A 22,556-nucleotide genomic window follows, 5' to 3' on the forward strand; every position below is an offset into this window, starting at 1 on the left:
TGCCCCTATCGGTCACCAAACGAGAGGGGCAGCCATGGGGGTAGTACACGTGCACCAAAAAGAGTTTTGCCAACTGCTGCGCCGATGGAATGGACGCATAGGCTCCGTGTCCTGTGGCAATCAGGAAGTGCATCAGCCAAAAAATTCTTTTTCCCCGGGATAAACTTAAGTTGGAAATTAAAACAGCTAAAAAACTGAGCCCAGCGTATCTGCTTTGGGCTGAGACGCCTGGGCGTGCGGAGCGCCTCTAGGTTGTGGTGATCCATCCAAACCTCAAAAGGGCAAGTAGCCCCCTCCAAAAGGTGACGCCAAGCCTCCAACGCAGCCTTAACCACAAAAGCCTCCTTTTCCCAAACATGCTAGCGCCTCTCAATTTCAGAAAACTTACGGGAGAGATACGCACAAGGCTTTAAGAGCCCAGCAGAATCTTTTTGCAACAAAATAGCTCCAATAGAAAAATCAGAGGCATCAACCTGAACAACAAAAGGCCGTTCAGGGTCAGGGTGGGATAAAATGGGCTCCACTGTAAAAAGGGTTTTCAATTGATCAAAGGCAGCCTGACAGGCAGGAGTCCAATTGAGCACGGCCCCTGGGTTTTTTACTTTGCGTGTCTCCCCAACCCCCTTGGTGCGCAACAAATCAGTCAGGGGCAGAGCAATCTCCGCGAACCCCTGGACAAAGGACCTGTAAAAGTTAGCGAACCCCAAAAAACTTTGAAGTTGGCGACGGGTGCGCGGGCGCTCCCAGTTGAGAACCGCCTGAATCTTCACAGGATCCATTTCAATGCCTTTGTCAGAAACCCTGTAGCCCAAGTAATCTAAGCGAGACTTATGGAATTCACACTTAGAAAGTTTAGCGTAAAGCTTAGCTTTCCTGAGCTTGGTGAGAACCTGTGTAACGAGCCTTTCGTGCTCCTTCTCAGTTTTGGTATAGATGAGAACATCATCCAAATAAACCAAAACCCCCTTAAACAAATGTTCGTGTAACACCTCATGGATCAGCTGCATGAAAACCCCTGGGGCTCCTGCTAGGCCAAAAGGAAGAACCTTATATTGAAACGAACCCAAGGGGCAATTAAAAGCCGTTTTCCATTCATCCCCCTCCCGAATGCGAACGCGATAGTATGCTTCGCGAAGGTCAAGCTTGGAAAAAATCCTACCAGTGGACAAATGAGCTAACATGTATTTTACGAGAGGCAGAGGGTATTTGTTCGAAAGTGAGGTGGAATTTAACCCACGATAGTCCGTGCACAGTCTTAGGGTGCCATCCTTTTTCTCACGGAATAGAACGGGAGCCCCAACCGGGGAGTTTGCCGGTTCAATAAAACCCCTAGCAAGGTTTTTATCAATGAGCTCCCGCAACGCCTCTAGTTCCTTCTTGGTCATAGGATAAGACTTCAGCTTGGGCAAGGGAATGTCTGGAAGAAGCTCAATGGCACAGTCAGTCTTGCGATGGGGGGGGGGGTAATTGGTCAGCCTCCTCCTCCCCGAAGATGTCAGCAAAGTCAGAGTACCTTGCCGGCAGCCCCTCCATGGGGAGAGCGGGAGCTCGAGGGTCGACAATTTCAGCCCTCCCCGCAGCCAAAGTGAGGGATCTTCCCACAACGGGAGCCTGGTAGAACCCATCCTCAAACGTTAGAGTACGGGTTTTCCAACTGATGTATGGGTTGTGCCCGGTTAGCCAGGGAATCCCCAAAACCACCAAAGGATTGCCCACTGGGGTAACGATGAACTGGATCAGTTCGATGTGCATGCCCATTCGCAATGTAACCTCCCCAGTAAACTGGGTGGCCGGACCCCCTCCCGCTGTGGAACCATCGAGCTGCTGAAAAATCAGCGGTTTTGGGAGAGGGAAGCAGGGTAAGTCCAAAGCAGCGACCAGGTCTGGATGGATTAAACATCTGGAACACCCTGAATCGACCAAAGCCCAGACGTCAACGGTCTTGGATCGGCAGGCCAACTGGATCTTTACAGCTAGGATGGGGCAATCAGCACTCACCATGTTGGTATCGCGCCCATTCTCCACCGCCTGCCCAGCGGTGCTGTTTAAGGCAGGTGGAAGGCGTTTCCCGCCGGCTGCTCCAGAGCGTCCAAAGCGTCTCCTGTAAGGTATACATCATCCTCTTTGTCCGCAGTCGCCAGCGGCCCCGCCAGCCAGCGAGGAGGGTTAGGTGCCTTTTGTGGTATCTTTTGGGTTGGTTTAGAGGGGCGATCCGCCGTCTTAGCTCTTTGACATTCCGCTGCGCGGTGACCCGCTTTGCCACACTTGATGCACTGGCCCTGGGTGAAATGGCGTTGCCTTTCCTCAGACCAACTTGAGTCAGACTGCATCCTCGGCCCCTTCCCACTGGAGGGGGGCTTGTCTCCTTTCGTAGCTTGCATAAAGGTGCACTGGGCATGCTCAGCCTTCCCGGCCAGACAGATCCAATCATGCAGTGAGTCTGGATCGTTTCTGCACAGCGCCCACCACAACACCTCCCGATTGAGGCCATCCTTAAATCTATCGATCAAGGTAGCCTCCGACCATTCGGGAACTTTCCCTGCCAAAACTTTGAATTCTAGAGCATAATCAGCAACCAACTTTTGTCCCTGAACCAGTTCCTTCAGAGCATCTTTAGCCCTTTCCTTAGCAAGGGGATCCTCAAAATACCGTTTCAAAGCGGCTAGAAAGGTATCGAAGGCAGCCAGCACTGGGGCTCTTGATTCGGATAACTGTACATACCAGTCAGCAGCTCTGCCCTTCAGTTTTGTGGCAATAGCCGTGATTTTAGCCCCTTCCGAGGTAAAACACTGTCCATATTGTTGCATATAATTCGTCACATTGGTAAGGAAGAATGACAAGTTTGTGGGGTCTCCATCAAACTTCACTGAAAAGTCCTTAGCTACCCCGCCACTCGGAGGCGCCCCAACTGGTGGACGAGCCGGGGTAACTACCACCGGAGTGGAACCATGTGCCCTGCCCCTTCCCCTCGGAGCCGGCGATGGAGTAGGTGGGATGCTGGGACCCCCTGCTGCCCCCGGACCAGTAACAATCTTTACCAGGTCACTCACTGCGGTTGAAAGGGAGCGTAGCATGTACTCCATGGATTCAATTTTGGACTCAAGGACTCTGATCCTATCCAGCGTGGTGGAGTCCTCCAGCCCTGGCACTTCAGGTTGCTGACTCCCCGACACTTTTGTGGACTCTCTCTCGGGAGTCTGTGGGCATCGTAGTTTCCATGTGGTGTGAGATGCCCCCGGCTGGGGGTCTGCCATGGCATCCCACAGGAACTGTTGGTGCTCGGCGAGCCCATCATCCGTCTGGTCCCTCACCTCCGGGCTGGAGCTTGAATCTCTAGAATGGGGTGCGGGGTGGGTTGGGAGGGGGCTCGAGTCCCTGCTCGGGAACACTGTCTCCAAGAGTTGTCTGGTCGCCTCCCCAAACCCCGTTGACTCCTTCCCCAATTCTGCCATCGCTAACTTCTTCTCTCACAAGCAGATTTCTTGGTAGAGACTAGCGAGGTTTGTTCACGGAATGATTCTCAGCTTTATGTAACGATTGCCTTACTCAAATAAAATGCTCAGACTCCAAATCTAAGTTTAAGGTCTGGTTTTATTTAGAATAGTGTGCAAACAGAGAGAAAGCTGAGAATGAGAAAAGCGTGCCTAAACTCAAACTAAATAGCTCCGTTTCCAACAACGACCCACCCACCCCCTTGCATACAGAACAATCCCTCATTCCCAGGTGCTCCTAACGAGCTCTGCTGATCGACGGGCAAAAAGTCCTTGACATTTAAGAGATAACCCAAACACATTCCTTCCTGGCACAGCCCCACACATCTCCCCATACAAGGTTTATCAGCAGCACCCTCCCAGCCAGGAACACTCATCAACACTCTGGCATGTGAACCGTTACGATGGAGTGAACATCGCAACGGTGACCATGACACCCAGCTTGTACCTTTTTGAAGGATCATGCCATGGGGCTGGGCTATCTGAGGGACCGCCTCTCCCCGATTACATCAGCCTGTCCCATTAGATCTGGCAGGGAAGGCATGTTGTGGGTTCCACCCGCCAGGGACTTGCATTTGGTGGGTCCCAGGAGGCGGGCCTGCTCTGCGGTGGCTCCCTCCTTGCGGAACATTCTCCCCGCTGACGTTAGGCTCGCTCCTTCCCTGCTATCGTTTAGGACGTCCCACAAGACCTGGTTATGTCGTCAGGCCTGGGGTTCGTTGGGAACAGGAGACATTCTTAGATGGCCCCGCTGTGATTGATATTCTTGCTCTCTCGGGGGGGGTTGTGCATTCTAAAATTTTCTGCTACTATTTTTATTTTAATAAAGACTTTTTATCTTTTTATAATGATTGTTTTTACCTGTTTGCTATTTTATCTCGTCATTGTACGCTGCCTAGAGTCGCTTTATGTGAGATGGGCAGCCAAATAAATAAATAAGCACAGAGCTTATAGAGATGGATAAGATTTATTCGAACACCTAGAAAAGCTAACCAGGAAGGGATGGTGAGACATGTGCTCCACTCCCACCTCAGATCTGTGCCTGTGGGAAAGAGCCAAAGCCAGGCTATGTTCAGCAATCCACATTATTTAGGAGCTCTTCTACAGGTATGAAGAACTGTCCCCATGTACAGCCTAAAAGACAGATGTCCTGTTTCAGACCTTTCCCAGTAACACAAGTTAGGATGGAAGGCTGGGGTACATATTCCCTGTGTCCTTTCCACATTTAGGATTTTCCGGTCTCAAAAGGTAACCAGCATCTCCTATAAATTGTTGGTTAATCACATAATTAACTAGGGAAATGATCAATCAGGGCTGTTCCCCTCTCTTCATACTTCCATTGTGACCATGCAAAGAGCCATAGCTTGGTGGTAGAGCATCTATTCCTGGCACCTGGCTAGGGCAGGAAAAGACCCACTTGAAAGCTCACTTTGAACATGCACGTATTACATTGTCATCCCCAAAACTATCTCCATGCAAGAGAATGTTGGAAAGCTGGGTATCAGTTAACAGACAATACTGAACAATATGAATCAGGTGTAACTTACAAAAAGGAACCTTTATGCATTTATATTAATATTGGTAGTCCTCGACTTAAGACCACAATTGGGACCAGAACTCCCATTGCTTAGTGAGGTGGTTGTTAAGTGAGTCATGCCCAATTTTACAACTTTTTTTGCCATGGCTATTAAGTGAATCACATGGTTGTTAAGAGAATCCAGCTTTCCCCATTGACTTTGCTTGTTGGAAGCCAGCTGGGAAGGTTGCAAATGATGATCATGTGACCCCAGGACACTGCAACTGTCATAAATGCATTCAGATTGCCAAGCGCCCAAATTTTGATCATGTGACCATGGGGATGCTGTGACGGTCGTAAGGGCGAGGATTGGTCTAAGTCACTTTTTCAGCACTGTCGTAACTTCAAACAGTCGCTAAACGAATGGTCATAAGTTGGGGGCTACCTGTATGAATACATGTTATATTCTGGGGCTAATTTTCGGGGCGGGCTTGGGCGCGCTGGTCGGCGGTCGGTTGGCGAAGCAGTCCGCCGTCTTGTGCCCTAATTTGCCACACCTCCCGCAGGGCTCCCGGTTGAACTTCTTTTTAGGGTATATGGGGCCGGCCATCCCCCCGTGTGGTGCGGGTACCTTTTTCCCGACGTAGTTTGTGTCTTCCGTGGTTGTCATAAGGAAGGTGCGGTGCGCGTGTTCGGCTTTCCCCGCGAGGTGGATCCACCCGTGTAACGTTTCTGGGTCGTCGCGGTAGAGGGCCCATTGGAGAACGTCGCGGTTGAGCCCCTTTTTGAAGATTTCCAGCAGGGTGGTCTCAGACCAGTCGCAGACCTTTCCCGCGAGGGCTTTGAACTCCAGGGCGTAGTCAGGGACCGTGCGTGCGCCCTGTTTAAGTCTCTGGAGTGCGCTTTTCGCCCGTACTTTGGCTAGGGGGTCTTCGAAATAGTTTTTCATCTCGTTGATGAAAGCAGGGAAGGTGGCGAGGGCGGGGGAGCTGGACTCGTACAGTTGGACGTACCAGTCCGCCGCCCTGTCTTGGAGTTTGATTGCCACGGCGCCGATCTTGTCGGCCTCGGAGTCATAGGAGTGTCCGTGCCTCCCCATGAACTCCCTAGCGTTGGTGACGAAAAACGAGAGTTTTGAGGGGGTCCCATCGAAGAAGATGGGGAAGTCCTTTGGGGCCCGGGCGTTTTGCGCGGCCCCGCCTCTCGCTTCCCGGGATGTGGTGTCGGCCGCCTGTGCCGTCTGCTGGCTTTCCGCTGGCTCGTGTGGGTTCGGTGCTTCGCTCGGGGTGTGGGCTTGTGCGGGGACGTCATTGGGTGGCGCGGGGGGCATAAGCGCCTGGAGCATGGTCCGGAGTTCCGTCAGCTGAGCCCGCATGGCCGCGAGTTCAGCTCGTGCCTCCTCGTCCACAGCCCGCACCGCCGCTGGGGCCGGTTCCGTTGGCGCGTCCTCGGGGGGGGGGGGTTCATCGTCCCTCCGCCGCGGGTCCGCTTCCTCCTCCGTCTGATGGGTGTCTCCGTCGTCCTCCTCCGTGTCGAGCACCGTGGGGCTGTCGCTCCACGCCCGTTGCTGGGGTGCGATGTGGGGCGCGGGGTCCTCCGCTGGTTTCGGAAGTCGTGCTGCTCCCTCCCGCGGTCGGGTTGCCTCCGTCGCCATCTCCCCTTGGGGTTGGAGCTGAGGCTCGGGTCGGGTGGGGCGGGCGTCCATGGCTCCGGGAGTCCGCGGTGCCTCTGGCCTCGGTCGGTCCTCCTCTGTCTCTTGCCGCGCGGCTCGCCCTCCTTGCCCGCGCCGTTCCGGCCTCATCTTGCTGGTCTTCTCGCCGTCTACTCCTCCCGCGGCTCGTTGTCGTCCGGTGGGGCTCGGCGAGGCTGAGTTTATGACTCTCAGCTTTATGTCATGCGCTGCCTACCTCTGAATAACGTTCAGACACTGGGTTGCAAAGCAGGCTCTGGTTTATTTCAGGATAGGTACAACGTTGTTAGAAAAAGCTGAGAGTGACAGGAGCGCGCCGGTGCGGGGTTTAAATACCCCGCGCCGGTCAGCGCCCCCTCGCTCTCGGTCACGTCACCCCCCTTTGTCCCATGCGTTGCCCTGCCATTGGTTGAGGGTTTCTAGGATCGCCCATCCGCAGGTTTTCATTCTTCTGCTGATTGCTTTCAGCTGGGCGATCCCCGTGGTATTGCTGCTGATGGCTTGGGTGGCTCCGTGATCCGTTTATCTATTGTTTGTTAGCCGTTAGTCGTTGTGGGTTGATGGCTACTTAACTTGTACCCCTTCACCTATTTCCTTGTCATTGTCATGAGTGCCATTGCGCTGATTACTTTAGCTCAACGGCACTCATGACACATAGTTACAACAAATAGGGGGGTTTGATGGGAATGGAATCAATCCAATCAAACTCCAGAAGCAAAGATGGAAAGATGGGCATTACCTTCATATTTGGTTTGTGAGCTTACTGGAACCATCTGGTTGGAAGCAGATCCCTGACCTTGATACTGCTACAATCCAATCCAATAAAGCATTTGGTGTCTTATTTCAGAATGTACTCGGCAAGCAGGTTCAGACTCACTCCTTGCTACCTTATCTCTGATGATATAGGAGTGATAGCAAAGGATATGGAAGGCCAGACTAGGAGATAGTGGGATACAAACACACACATAAAGATATGACATGCATTACCTATTATGTTCAGATTTTATTGTGCTTTTAAAATAAAAGCCCTTTGAAATAATGTGTATACGACAACACTTTTAAGGCTGAATTTGCAAGATAGGGCCTTTCCTCCCTTGCATCAAACGATGTCACAAACAACCCTTGCCTACTTCTTTTTTCTGCTATGTTCTCATCATGTTACCCTCACTTTGATCTCAGCCTATGAGTGAGAGAGCCTTAAGTCATCCTTGCTATACTGATGTTCATGCAATGCTTTCCCCTTTCAACTGAGAACATGCAACAGCAGCCACAAAGTCTAAAACGTGATACATTTTGCCACTGATGGCAACTGAGGCAAAGTTAGGTGATCAGTAAGTAGAATTTGCACCTGGCTACTACCGACTAATGTGGGTGTGTGTCCTTCTTGTCTTGGGGTCAGCCTCATCTGCTGCCATCTGCTGTTGTCTCCATAAGGAGCTGGACACAGTGACATTGGTCTTTAAAGAAAACTTAATTGCCTGGGTTTGAAATGTCACAGTGAAATAACTATCTTCCCACCATCTCCTGAACAGACCATGGAGGAAGCTGAAAGTTGGTATCTGTTGCCTATATAAAGAAAGGAAGAGGAGAGAAAATTTCAATGAATGTCCTATTTGTGACATGTGACGTGTCTGTACTAAGAAAGATCAGAACTGGGCAGGCAATGGTTTTCCTTGTGACACTCTATGGAAGCAAAAGTTGGACTTTGAAGAAGCAGGATAGGAAGAGTATTGATGCTTTTGAACTTTAGTGTTGGAGAAGACTCCTGAGAATACCATGGACAGCCAAGAAAACAACAAGTGGATCTTCAAACAAATCAACGCAGAGTTCTCATTCAAGGCACAAAGGACCAGGCTGAAAATTATACTTTGGACACATTATGCAAAGACTCAGCTTCCTGGAGAAGTCCATAATACTGGGAAAGGTGGAAGGAAAGAGAAGAAGAGGATGACCAGCAACAAGGTGGATGGACTCCGTTAGAGTGGCGATGGGTGCAGTGTTGGGAGATCTGCGGGGCCAGGTCAGGGACAGATCATCCCGGAGGAAAGCTATCTAGGTGGTCGCTAACAGTCAATGCCAGTCTGATGACACATAATCAAAAACGTGTGACCTAACTCACTTCATGACTCCAAACTGTTGTTTCTAAACTTCATTCAACTCAAATGGTACGTAGGATGCTGGGCCCAGGAACGAGCCTAGAGATGACAGAGGCTGTCAGCCAGACCCATTGCATTTGTACTGCATCATCGTGGTTGGCCGATGTTTCTCCCACTGGCTGATGACCTGAAAAGGGAAGGGAGCAAAGCCAGAACAATCAACAAATGCTTTGCTCATCACGCACTGTGCATGCAAGATCAGGAGAGCTCCCCTCTGCAGTGAGTTGGATCACAGGCGATAGAGGCAGGACAGGGATTAGCTACAAGGACAGAACACTTTACTCTGACATAGTTCCCTGCTGATTCAAGGGCGGATGAAGACTTTCTGCTCAACTATTGTTATGTATGCGATATTTAAAGGTGGATTTTGGATGCACTGACAACCCTCATTTGTCTTATGTATTAAGAAATGGTAGACCGTTTGATTTGCACCATTTCCTTCCTAAAGAAACGGGATGCATCTGTGCCTGTTTCTGCCACCTTTGGGGACTTAGGCACTGCTTTAGAAAGCTGCAGGAACTGGGCATTGGGGGGCTCAAAGCAGGAAACGGGCATTTACCAATTTAGGGTTTTTATTTAGATTGCTCAATCTTTCCCCGTACTTCAAGCCCCGAGCTGTGTTGCCAGTTCATTCTGACACGGTGCTCCCTGACTTTTGGCAGGTCCACTGCCCCTCCAGATGTTGCTGTACTCCGAGCGTTGCTCACGCCGGACCCATCAGGAGCGGCCGTCGGAGGAAACGGAAAGTCCCTTGCAACGACGCTGCTCCGGCGCTAGGGGTCTCCCTTCCCCTAGTTTCCCTAACGGGGACTTTCTGGCGTAATGCTGCCAGCCTCCCACTAGGGCTCCCCCCTCCCTCCCCCCCCCCCCCGGTGAGTCTCACGTTTGCTGCTGCCGCCGCCGCCGCGCTTCGCTTCTACGTGAGCACAATGAAATCTTGTGCCGCTGCAAGCCCAGCGCCGCGCAGTACCCGCAGGCTGGCGGCTTAAGCCCGAGACGAGCGCAAAGGGAAAGCAGGACCCGCGGCGGGATCGCCGGGAGGAGGGGCGGAGTCGCGCCCACCGCCTGGGAAATAGTGCCAAAAAAAGAGGAAAAAAAATCCGGAAAGAAAAAGATCTCCCGGATCCCCGATCTGGGAGGGATGGAACCTCACTGGGTCGCTCCGCTCCGGAGGCAGAAAGCTGGCAGTTTGTAAGTTTCAGGAGCGGTTTGGAAATCGCTTCCCAGACGCGGAGGGATGTCTCTTTTCGCCCCCCAGCCTCGGGCGCTGGGGCCGCGGTAAGCTTCGGGCTGCAGAAGCCTGAAAGATTTTTTTTTTCTCTCTTTTTTTTTCTTCCTCCGAGAGCAAAGCTGCTTTTTTTCCTCTTTTTTTTTTTTTGCACGCCGCGAGAGAAGCTCCCGAAAACTCCGGATTTCTGTTCTTTGGGGGTTTTGTTGTTTATGGTGTCCCCCCCCCCCACCCCCGCGCTTTCCCTTCTGCCGGATCTGAACGAGGAGAAGAGCAGCCGCCGGATCTGGACGAGGATCGGAGGAGTTCGGGCAAGCAGCGGGTTGAGAAGCGATGGAGGGAGGGAGCGAAGTAGTTCAACTCTTGGTCAGTCTCGCCCCCCCTCCCGCCCCCTTCTGACTTACGGATTCCGCGAACAACTTTCTTCCACCTCGTGTCCTCCTCGCCTCACTTTTTCCGCATTTCGACGCGTCCCTTTCTTTGCGTCCGCGCCGCCACCTTTCAACCAGCCTTTGCGCCTGACGGAGATGAGGATCATCATTACTACCACGACTGCTATCCCCACTAACTTTCTCTCCCTTTTGGAAAGCATCCCTCAACTTTGTGGGATGATTTAAAAAAAAAGAAAGAAACACCACAAAAAACGCTTCTTGGAAAATATTGCTTCCAACACGTCCCGTATTCTTAATAATCGAAGGGAAAAGAATCTTTTTTAAAGCGATTCGAACAGCTCGGGGCGTATTAAAAGGAAAAAAAGAAACACCTCCCCGCCCCCTCATCAATTGCTCCACTGCGTTTTAAATGTCTGTGGCAGCTTTGCATCTGTGGAATGGATCCTGGTCAATTTCTTTCTTTCTTTCTTTCTTTTCCCCCCACCCCTGAGGTCATTTGCGCTCCTGGGCTAACAGATCTTCCGCAAAGGATGGGTTTTCTGTAGTCCCTCGCGCGAAATCTGTCAAGTTCTCTCCGGACTGTCAGGGAGGATCATAATTCATAAAGGGAGGGGGCTGACTTCGGGTTGCCCTACGGGGGGGAAAAAGGGGAAAGGGAAAAATCCGATCTGGATCTAGGCGAGCGACTCCTTCGGCCCGGCCATTCATGTGAGCGTGAGAACGCCGCGATCTCCGGTTGGTAAAGAGCGGCGAGCGCGAGGAGGCGTCGGGATGGGGGATACGGCGCCCCCTCAAGCCCTGGGTCTCCTCGGAGGCGGCGGCGGGGGAGGCTCGATGGCGGCGGCGGCGGCGGCGGCGGCGCCCCCGCGGGTGCACAGCGCGATCGTGGAGAGGCTCCGGGCGCGCATCGCCGTTTGTCGCCAGCACCACTTGAGCTGCGAAGGGCGCTACGAGCGGGGCAGGGCCGAGAGCTCGGATCGCGAGCGGGAGAACACCTTGCAGCTGCTGAGCCTTGTGCAGCACGGCCAGTCGGCCCGGAAGGGGAGCAAGCACAGCAAAGCGGCGGCGGCGGCAGGGGCGGCCGGCCACAGCGCCGCTGTGCCTTCTGCCAACGCCGCAGCGCCCCCTGCGACCGACTACTATCCCCAGCAGCTGATCAGCAACGGGACCGCTGGTGGCAGCAATGGGATCAACGGGGAACAACACAGCGCCGCCTCTGGGGGCGAGCCCAGGAATCCAGCCCTGATTGCGGTGAGTTGCGTGTCCTGGCTGTTTTTTCTGACTGTTTCTACTTCGTCTGTCCAGCCAAAGCAAAAGGTTGCTTTGGGTAGATCATTTGGTGGTGGTGGTTTTGCCAGTCCCGACTCTCACAGCCGAGGCTAAACTAACTCCGGACAGGGCAGGCTGAGCGGGTAATCAGCCAAGGGCTTCCCTATCAAGATCTGGGGAGCCTTCCGAACTCGTGGTGATCCTGGACGCTTGGGCAGCCTCAGCTGGCTTTGGGGCTTGAGTGCCCCCCCCCACCTCCACTGTGGTTTATGGGGATCTGGAGCAAAGTTGGGGCTTCTCTTGGCAGTGCCAGGGCTGACCTGCTTCCCCTTTCCAGGTCTCCAGAAAAACTCTCCCCTCCAAGCCTCTTCAGCTGAAGATCTCTTCCTCTCCACCGCCCCCCCCCCCAAAACAACATGGCCCTTGGATGCCTGGTCACCCTGACCTGCCCTGGAAGCTGGGTGGGGCTGGATGGGACAGAAGAGGCTTATATTAAATCCCAGCAAGATGGAATGACTGTTCATCCAGACATCGCCTGGAGCTGGGCTGATTCCAACTTTAGTACCAGATGGGCTTGCACACCCCCGGAAGGAAAACTCCTTCTGGGCAGGCTGCCTTGGCCGCGTGGCTCCTCTCCGAGCATCAGGTGGAGGACGGGGTCAGGAGAGCCTGTGCCCCCAGATTCCTGGAGTTTTTGCGAAACTACATTTCGTAAAAAAAATTAGCCGCCCAGTTTACAGTGTCTGTTGGTTAGTTTCATTAGATTTAGATGCCGCCTGACTCAGGTTGACACTGGGCTGCTCGCAACTCTAAACAACAATATTCAAAATATAATGTAGAATGGCCAGAACAAAACCAGCATCCATCTGGACAACATATTCTAAATCCCTCCCCCAAAAACCCAACACCCCCCCCCCAACATCTAACAAGAGGAGCACATCCACCCTACCCAGGGCCAGGTCTTCAAAGCCTTCTGGAACATCATCAGGGTAGGACCTCTGTTTGCCAAGGGACCCCGACCAGTTGTGCAGTATTATGCTGATATTTCAGGAACTGCAGTGGTTGTCATTAAGCTTCCAGGCACCCTTCAAAGTGCTTGGAGAAGGAAAAACTCCTCTCCCAACAGGGCTTTGGGCACCAAGCGGGCATTAAGATGCTTCTGGAGCCCATCTGGTGATTATGTGTTTTAGTTATGTTTTTATGTTGCCTTGGGGATCTGCTGCTTTTAGGTTGTGGATGACGAATTGTTGATTGGGGTGAATGATCAGGAGCATAAAATAAACCAGCAGCTTACAGGCCTAGAATTGCTAGTGGATACCACAGAAATTCAGCAGCAAAACGGCCACAGTTCTTCAAACAGCGCTCATTTCTGTCCTTCAGCCCACCAGAGCAGCTCCAGTGATCCAAAATTGCCATTTTAGGTCAATTTTGTCCCCTTTCAGAGGGTTTTTGAGAACTTTGATGGTAGAAGTGGGCACGGAGGTCTTTGGGTAGCAAACTGCTTCCGTCTCCATTCTAAAAATTCCCCTAGACCATCCCCCCTCAAATTTAAGCTGATGGGAGTTCTTTTAAGCCAGGGGTGTTGTGATAGGGCAAGGTCAAAAAAGTCAAGTTCGCCATGATAGTGCAGTTGAAATTCTGCCTGTTTTATAAGAGTGACACATTGCACAGAAAAACAAGGCAGAGCTTGAATCATGCCATTGTGGCTGCCATCTTGACTTTTTTGACCATACCTTGCAAACACCTCTGCTTTGAGTCGACACCTGTTGCCTAGTATGGGGTCAACAGACCTGTTCTTGGCACCCACCAAGGTCCCTGCCCCATATAATTTTATACTTTTCGATTCCTTTAACTTAAAGAGTGAGCAGAAAGCTCATACGCTACAAACCAAACCACCAGCCTCAAACATCTATATTGCCAAGAAACCATTGGCCCCATATAGCCTTCCAGAAGCCTTCGCATAAAATAAAGTGTTGGGTGGCTCCAACCAAGAGCTTGGTTTGACTTTTGGTGTACGCACATTTAGTGTTGACTGAGCCCTTCATAGCAACCATTTTGCAAGGGTGCCATAACCTGCTTTCATCCTTGGCTGCAATCAAAGAATAGATGAAAGGCTAGTTTAGACAATGACAAGGGTCTTTCTACCTGGATTCAGTCTATGTCAAAATAACTTTAAAACATTTGCATGGCTCCCCATCTTTTTTCTCTTGACTAACATACTTTACCTAACACATACAGAAAGAGGAAGAAGGAAGTCAGCAAGAGCCATGTATTAGGTTATTATGATAACACCCACCAACTTAGACAACTTTTAATACAGAAATATACGTGGTTGTGGAGAATAAGTCTATGCATGTGAAATTTCCATGCTCGGGAACAGTATACATTCAAATAACAGCTGTTTGGGACAGAACATAGAGGGAAGCTGTTGCATTTATATGTGTTTGTCATCTTCTCAGAAGCATTTAACTGGGTACAGCTGATGGACAACTTGGTCTGATTTAGCAAGAATTTGTTTCTGTTCTAACCTCCTTTCATTAAGAATAGAGGAGGGAAATGTGCTGAATTTCTTTCTGCCACACAATTACACAGAGCAGGAAGAAAAGTTCTGGAACCTTAAGAAAAAGAGTGAGAGTATAGCCCAGAGGAGGAGTATAGCCCTCCAGGTGATGTTAGACTCCAATTCCCATCAGCCTTTCCAACTGGGTTAATTGCCATGGGTGATGTGTGTTGGTTCCAATAACTGTGGAGGATGAAATTCCCATAAATAGCACTTGAAAGAAGCCATGATAGATGTGCTGCATGGATAATCTATAAACTAAAATGATGGTCTATGCACTACTGACCTTCAGGGATGATCACTGGCTTGAGTTAAATGTGCCAAAGAGTGTGAGTTGCTGCATGTGTAGGACTCCTCAAGGACTATTACCTGTTTTGATTTGTAATACAAGAGCCATTTCAACATACAAAAGCAGAAGATAAGGCTTTCCCAACCTGGTGACCTCCAGATACCTTGAATGTCAACTCCCAGAATCTTGTGTTAGTTGGGGATTCTGGATGTTGAAGGCCAACTCATCTGGAAGGTGCCAGGTTGGGAAAAATCGTTCCAGATATTACTTATCCACAGTCCTGTACTGGTAAAGCATCATTTCAGAACAGAGGTCCATTTCTAGGATCTTGGAGCTGCAGAGAAAAGGATATTTTCTGGGAAGAATGCATGAAATTTTCACAATTTAGGAGTTCCTTCACAAAACCTTCCCACTACTTCTAAAAAAAATGAATAAAAATCCTCTGGCATTTTTTTTCCTGATGAAGTTATTCTGCCTCACACATTATTTGTTTCTACTAGCCAAATCCTTGTCTTTGCTACTGCTACTCCATCACCCAGCATAATAAACTGCCCAGATTCCCTCTGGTGGGAGGAGATGGGTGGTGACAAACTTTAGATAGGTAGATAGGTAGATAGGTAGATAGATAGATAGAGATAGAGATATAGCTCAATGCAGATTCCAATGAACCCCAAAATTGCATCTTCTTACTTCGGTCATGTGGAGGCAATGTAGAGGATCAGCAATCTTCTACAAATACAGCTGTGGTATTTCAGGTGATCCTAAGTAGCAGCTCATACAGATGCAAAATGTTGCAGGGATTCTCTGCATCTGGTGACTTGGATCTTCTCTGCTGGTCCTCTTGAATGTCTAGAACTGAATGTATAACAGGGAAGCTCTTCAGGTAACACAACTGTTAAATGCCTTACAGCCACTGTATTATGGTCGGGTAAGAAGATGATGATTTGGATTTCTTCTGATTTAACAAGAAATTACCTACTGCTTCCTGCTGTTGCGATTCAAGGCTATAAAGATACAAGTCACATTAGCCATTTTTCTTTTACAAGAACATCTGACTCAGTAACTCTTCATGTAGACTGCAGTATCCGTGTGCTACCGAGTTGCATGCATTCGCTTCTAGCAATCTGATAATTCTGGGTTGACAGAAGAAGTATCACCAAAGCTGTAGAGCCAAATTTGCAGTAGTTTTCTTAACATCACTTTCAGCCTGGAAACCAGGGAACGCATGTGTGGGCAACAAATTTGCATTTGGGGAATAATGGTCTGTGGTCATTGGCTGTTTATTTCTGGGAGAGCTTAAATATCAATGCATAGTTATACATCTGTCCAGGTGTGATCACTCTCTTTTTTTTTTTTAACTTGCACTTGTGAATGGCTACAGGAGTATGCACACAATTACTAGCTTTTTTTTTTAAATGGAATTGAAATAGCTGGCATCTGTTATACCTTTCCACAGTTGCCCACCATGCTTGTATCAGGCACTCCTGCTGCAAACATGGATAAAGGAAGTGGACTTCTTAAGCTTCTCCTACAGTTACAATATGGTTCTTGGGTCATGTTTATTTACTTTTAATTATGCATTAATTTTATCCCATCTTGCCTTTAGGATCATATCATCAAAGAATCATAGGATGGAAGAGATCTCATGGATCTTCTAGTCCAACCCCTTGCCCAGTGTAAGAATCCACCCCTACAGTATCTCTGACCGATGGCCAACCAGGCTCTGTTTAAACACATCCTGCAAAGGAGAGTCCACATCTCCTGAGGCAAGTCTGTTCCACTGTGGGACAGCTGTTATCATTAGGCATTTTTTCCTGATGTCCAGCTTCCGTGTAATTGAAACCCATAGTTTCTTATCCTGTCTTCTGGAACAACTTTGCCCTGTCTTCTGCATGACAGTCTTTCTAATACTTGAAGACATCTATCATTTGAGCATGCAGTCTTCTCTTCTCCAGGCTAAATACACCCAATAGCTCAGACTGTTCCTCATATTTTTTCTTTTCTTCTAGACCCCTTATCATCTAAGTTACTCCAGCTTGTCACTGTCCTTAATATGCCATACATGGAGCTGGATGCAGTGTTCTAGCTGTGGTCTGAGCAGTGTAGAACAGAAAGGAACTATGATTTCCCAGAATACTTAGTATGTTGAGGCAGGAGGATTGCATTTGTTTTCTTTGAGCTGCACTATTGGTGCAAGATAACATACAATACACAGCAGTTTTTCCTTTAGTTTTTCTCTACAACAGCCTTCTAAAGAGATCGGCTGGACTAAGAGATAGTGATTGGCCAGAGTCATCCAGGGAGTTCCATGGCTGAGGATAAATTCCAAGCTGGCTCCTACCTCTTAACCACTGTATCATCTGGCTTTGTTACACTTCGTTGCATTATAAAGAAGATTAGTACTCTGGCATAATCAGAGGAACTCAAAATGAGAGTCTAAAATTAAACTTGTCCTTGAGCCACAGAACTGACTATTCTGATACTGTTGGATTGAACTGTATTGGGCATCCCCTTTAAGGTATTCCCATCTTCATGGTCAAAATAGTGATATGAAATATCTACAATATAAAAAAAAAAAACCTTGTCCAATACCTTGAAGAATGAGAGAGACTAGGTCATTATTTGTAAATCAGACTTAAAATTTACTGTGAACCTTTGGTAAATTACAGTGTCCTACAGAACTTTCCTTCTTCCCCTTTCATGCTTTTCAGACCACAGAAAAGCAATTAACAATGCCTGATGTTTAGAAACATACCTCCTTTTATTTGCAAGGCTTTGCCAAACCTGAGTTTGGGTTAGTTGGTTTGCTTCCCCCCCCCACAATTTCTTCAACATGATAGATAATCGAGTAGGAAGAAGTATAATTCCTGGAGAGTTAACTATGTGATATTTATTTAGTGCATTTCAAAAATATTCAATGTACATTAATTCAAGGAAACTTACAAAGCTAAAAAGGAATGTAGTTTATTACAGCAGGTATGGAAGAGCAGGACAAGATTGAGAAATGGTAATTTATTGCAAACTAACTTCTAAACTCATCCTCAAGATAACATTGTAGCCACATTCATAAGCTGATCCTGCCCTACCTGAAAAATGTCCTGTAGATTTCACTTGCATTTAGTACCAAGCGAGAGTGCATATTTCTTTGTAATCATCTAAGAAATAGGTTTTTCCGCTCATTAAATAAGTCAAATACATGAGTAATGCTTCTTTGTGTAACTGAACTGAGATTTTTTAGAAGGAAGGGAAGAGGGAAACTCTTAAGGTATCCAGCTTTGAAAAAGACCTGAAATGTGTTTTCCTATCATTATAGGACATCCTCAACTTTCAAGAATTTTCAGATAGTGACAGTTGCTGGTAGTGGCAGCTGAGAAGGCATCTTACTGTGCCGCAAGCTTTAAAATGATAATAAAGAAGACATAAGTAATCATCTGCAATGAGAAAAAAATCAGAGCAAAATAATTATTGTGCCCTAATTGCTTATTGCATTGTACTTTTTTTTTTTTTTAAGAAAAGAAGACAGAGAGAAGGGAGAAAAAAGAAAACGTCTTCCAACCCGCCATTCCTTTATAACTGTTGTTATTTGTAAAGCTTTTAAAAGTAGGTCAAGTTCATGTGACATATCCTATAGGAATATAAAAATACATTCTATTCCCTTGGTCGTAGGATGTGTTAGGAAAGGAAACGAGAACAAAATGCCCAATATTGTAATATATTTATTCAAATGTACACAGTGTGATTGAATTTGGTTATAGTCTTGGGGGCAAGGTTGTTTAGGAAAAGGTGAGTGCCCTTGGAAATAGAAGTGTATAAATTAAATAACGCTCAAAGAAAGTGAACTACTTCCTCTCTTAAGATTAGGGGCCAGAAGTGCCCAACCATTTTATTACAATTATAAATCAAAAGAGCCGTATCCCCTAACATCTGGAAGACACCTATTCCTGATCTGGCCTTGAGCAATCACAAACAATATTGAAAAAGTGGCAATTTATTTTTATTACTATCTTTTCCAGTCCTAATTGCATCAGGAAAATGGAAGCCTGTTCCATAGTGAAGGATGTCAACTGGCAAATTGCAGGGAAGCCTGGCTCAGATTGCTGTCAGTCTTCTCCCCTTTATACATAAGGACCTGCATTAGATATACAGTTAGCAGGATAAAGACTTTTCATTTGCTTCTTCTAGCGTTAAGGAAGTGAAAGGGAGGCTGACTGTTGGCAATCAAAGGACGAGACCTTGGAGGACAAGATCAAAGGCAGGAATAAATAGCTTCTCACCCATCACAATTTTCCTAATATGAAGCCTCTGGTATCCTTCAGCAGTTTACACAGGTGCAGCATTCCTGCCCTTGGGGGTTTGTATCTGTGCCAGCACATCCAAAGAGCTTCGTGGGAGTGCCAAAATTCTCCATGTGGACAAGTCTAAGGAAGGCATAATTCCACTAGAAGGTTTCAATTGCAGTGCCATAAACAGGGCTTCAGTTGCAGGAGATGTCAGGATGAAACTTTCCATAGTGTATTTTATGGAAAGAATATAGTAAGGTTCTTAGAGTGATTTGAAGATTTGCTATTCTCCCTCTGTATTGCTTCTCCTTTCTCTAATGTTATTAAGGGATCTTTCCTACGTCTTGGGTCCATGTTCTACCACTTAATCATGGCTCATCCCTACAACTTCCTTACGTTCACATATTTGTGTGTGTGTGTGTGTGTTTGTGTGTGTAATGCTGTATATTTCTAAGAGAGAGATCAACTTTAACTGTAGATTCTGCATCATCCAAAGGAAGCTACAATTGAAAGCAAGCATTCAGAAGTACTCCAATTTTTTGTAGACATGTAGACTTAAGTGGCATATCTTGCTGATTCTGGCAGGTATCAAGGTTGTCCTTGATGAGGATTGATTTCACACTAGTATTAATTTTGGAGAAAATGACTTGCTGAGATTTCACATATCACTGCCAAGCGAAGCCATCGCAGTGTTCTAAAATGTGGAAGGAACCAATTGTTCAAGTGTGAAATGCTATGCACCATTGCATGTTCTCTACAAAATGTATTAAAATGCTAAATTAACAATGATCAAATATATAAGCAATAGCTAAGTAATACTTAGTTGCCTATAAAATCTTTAAATAGAGCTACTGTAAGTATAAAACTATCTAGTATAAATCCTAGATTCCAAAAATTATTGTAAGACAGGGGTTGTCAAACTATGGCTTATAATCCCGCTCAGGGTGCTGTGAATAAATGGAGGGGGGGGGGGTTAATTGATCAAGTTTGCCAAAACAAGCATCCAGGAGATCTTAAATGGGTAGCATTTTTATTTTGAGAAATGGCTCAATCCATGAATCTAACCATTTGTCAAAATTTTCCACCAATCATAGCAGTCTTCTTTATTTATTCACTGGTTATTTAGTTTTATTTGGGAGAGTCGCATAAATTCGTTTATCATTTTAGGTAGGCATGATCTTGCAAAGTTAGAGAACATCTGCTATAAGGTACTTTAAAAATTAAGATGAAATAGCCACACTAAAGGAAGATAATGAGAAAGAAGGGCAACTGCTTGTTTCAAATATTGTAAAGCTTTAGAAAATGTGATCTCCCCCAAGTGGTATTATTGGACTTTAACATATGATTCTGATGCAAATGCATAACACTTTTGCTATAACTTCATTTTCTAACATCTTGTTTTAATATACGGTATGTATCCACTACATGCTATACAGTATGCTCCCAAATGTAAACCACTATCTATATTTTACACTATTTACAAGGTGTAACTGGAATGGTGGTCCCTTTTGAGAAATGTTGACAGTGTGAAGATAGATGAAAATTCTGTCGCTCACAGAAAAATAAATTCAACACTGAGCCAGGCTCTGATAGTTCTTGGGGCTATTAAGTTCATGCTGAGGTTGTCAATTGCAATCTTATCCAAACTTCAGGGGGAGCTGAGAGGCAATCCTCTCCCACATTAAAAAAAATGCACACATTAAAAAACATTGAAAAAAATCAGAGAAGGCTAAACTAGAATACAACTAGTTGGAGATATGGCTAAAGACAGATTCATAGAATTATGGAGTTGGGGAGGTCTGTTTAGACCAACTCTCTTCAGAGCAGAAATCCAGATTAAAGCAGCCTTAGAGGAAGGCTGTGGGACCTTTGCTTCAATGCATTCTAGTACAGGAGTGTCTACAGTCTCTTTGGAACACTGGCTCCAAAGGTGAACGGCTCTTAAGTTAGGAAGGTGGTTTGGTTGTTTTTTCCTGAAGTTCAATCAGAATCTTCCATCCTGTAACTTAAATCCATTATTCTGTGACACACCCGTTACTCCCCATGATATATGTGTGATACTCTCCCCAAGTCCTGCTGTGCTGCCTCATTGTAGTGGGAGGTGGGTATTCCTGGGAGGAAGGAGTGAAGAATGTCAGGAGTGTATGCCAAGATTATATATCCCCAGAAGGGTCACTGAAGGCATAAAGGCCATCCCAGCTGCCCAGCTAAAGCAAGCAGGCACCTATACTGGGCAGCAGCGATATAGGAAGATGCTGGAGGTGGATGATCAATCTAGTGATAATGCCAAAGGCATCAATTCATACCGTGTGGGAGAAGGCAATGGTAAACCATTGCTGTATTTTTACCAAGAAAATCACCTGGATAGAGACATGAAGAAAACCTATCTATGTGGTCTGTAAGAGTCAACTCCAACTTGATGACACATGATCAGTATATGTGCATCTGACTTTTCTTTCCTTCGTGAAAACCTTTGCATTTTTCTCTGTTTATTCTGTTGCTTTTAGCCCATTTCTCTAACCTAGCAAGATCATTTCAAGTTTCATTTCTGTCTTCTAGGGTATTTGTTATTCCACCTAATTTTGTTTCATCTGCAGATCTGATAAGCATAACTTTCGCCTCTTCACCCAAGTCATTAATGAACATATTGAAGAATACAGAACCCAAGACCCCTTATCCTTTTTTATCAGTTCTATCTTTCAATCTGTACATTCCAGTTGTAGGTTTCATCCTGCCATTTCCATTAATGTTTCCTAAACCATAGTCACCTTCCTGCAGTAAGATTTCTAGTTCTTTGCCCTTGTTCCTCATACTCTGTGCATTTGTCAATAGTCACACAGGAATCCTAGGGGTCCATAAGTTGAACCTATTTCTTTCTTACTGTCTAGCTGTGCCAGACACTATATTATGGTTTATATTCTTTTGACTTAGAATATTATAGGAACAGAGCCATGATGACATGCTAACCATAGTTTATGATATAGCATGTTGCATGAACACAGGTTGAATATATCTCAGTGCAATAATGAAGATGGGAAAATGTCCTAACAACCAGGAAACACACTGAGACAATGAACTGGTCTCTAATATTTATTGCTAGTACTTAACAGGAATCCTAACAAACTGAAGAAGCGTGGGAAAAACCCAGACATATAACCCCCAAGGGTTAAGGCGGTCCCGATCTGTGTCTCTTTGAATGGCTGAACAATTCATCAGTGCTACGCATGCGCTTGACAGTCTGGATGGGAGCCCCCTGCTCGCCATCCTTACTCATGACAGAAAAACAGCATTCAGCCTGTAGTAAGTGTTCCAGGGATGTTCACTTAATGTCTTGAATCATTAAATGGACCTAACCTATGTTAAACCTCATAATGCATTGACCAGTTGGTGGTCATGAAGAGTTTTCCAGATGACCTGCTATTGCTTTAGAGTCCCTTTCCATTCTGTAAGATGTAAGTATTTACCCAGCCTCTCCACTGTATTCATGCATTAATGGCATTGCAGTAATGTGTTCCTGGGTGTACAGATTATGTGAGTTCCTGTTTCTTTTTCCAGCAATCCCATCTATTGGATCCATCTCATGTTCACCTTGCCAATCTTTTCCTTCCCCTTCCCCATTTTCCTCTTGTGTTCTGAAGCAGCAGTATCTACAACAACAAAAAATGACTGGGGTGATACCAGTTTC

At 47.0% G+C, this 22,556-nt stretch overlaps 1 protein-coding gene across 1 annotated transcript in view; it reads left to right on the forward strand.

The window, feature by feature from the left end:
- The first annotated feature begins 10,318 nt into the window (after positions 1-10,318).
- The window catches only part of MAML2 (mastermind like transcriptional coactivator 2), a 186,608-nt gene continuing 174,370 nt past the window's right edge, over positions 10,319-22,556 (forward strand). Inside the window, exon 1 of the mRNA XM_063305869.1 lies at positions 10,319-11,724. Within this exon, the coding sequence (XP_063161939.1) occupies positions 11,245-11,724 (480 nt within the window). The 5' untranslated portion in view covers positions 10,319-11,244. The remainder of the gene's footprint in view (positions 11,725-22,556) is intronic.

The sequence above is a fragment of the Candoia aspera genome, chromosome 5 (assembly GCF_035149785.1).
Source record: "Candoia aspera isolate rCanAsp1 chromosome 5, rCanAsp1.hap2, whole genome shotgun sequence".
Lineage (NCBI taxonomy): Eukaryota > Metazoa > Chordata > Lepidosauria > Squamata > Boidae > Candoia > Candoia aspera.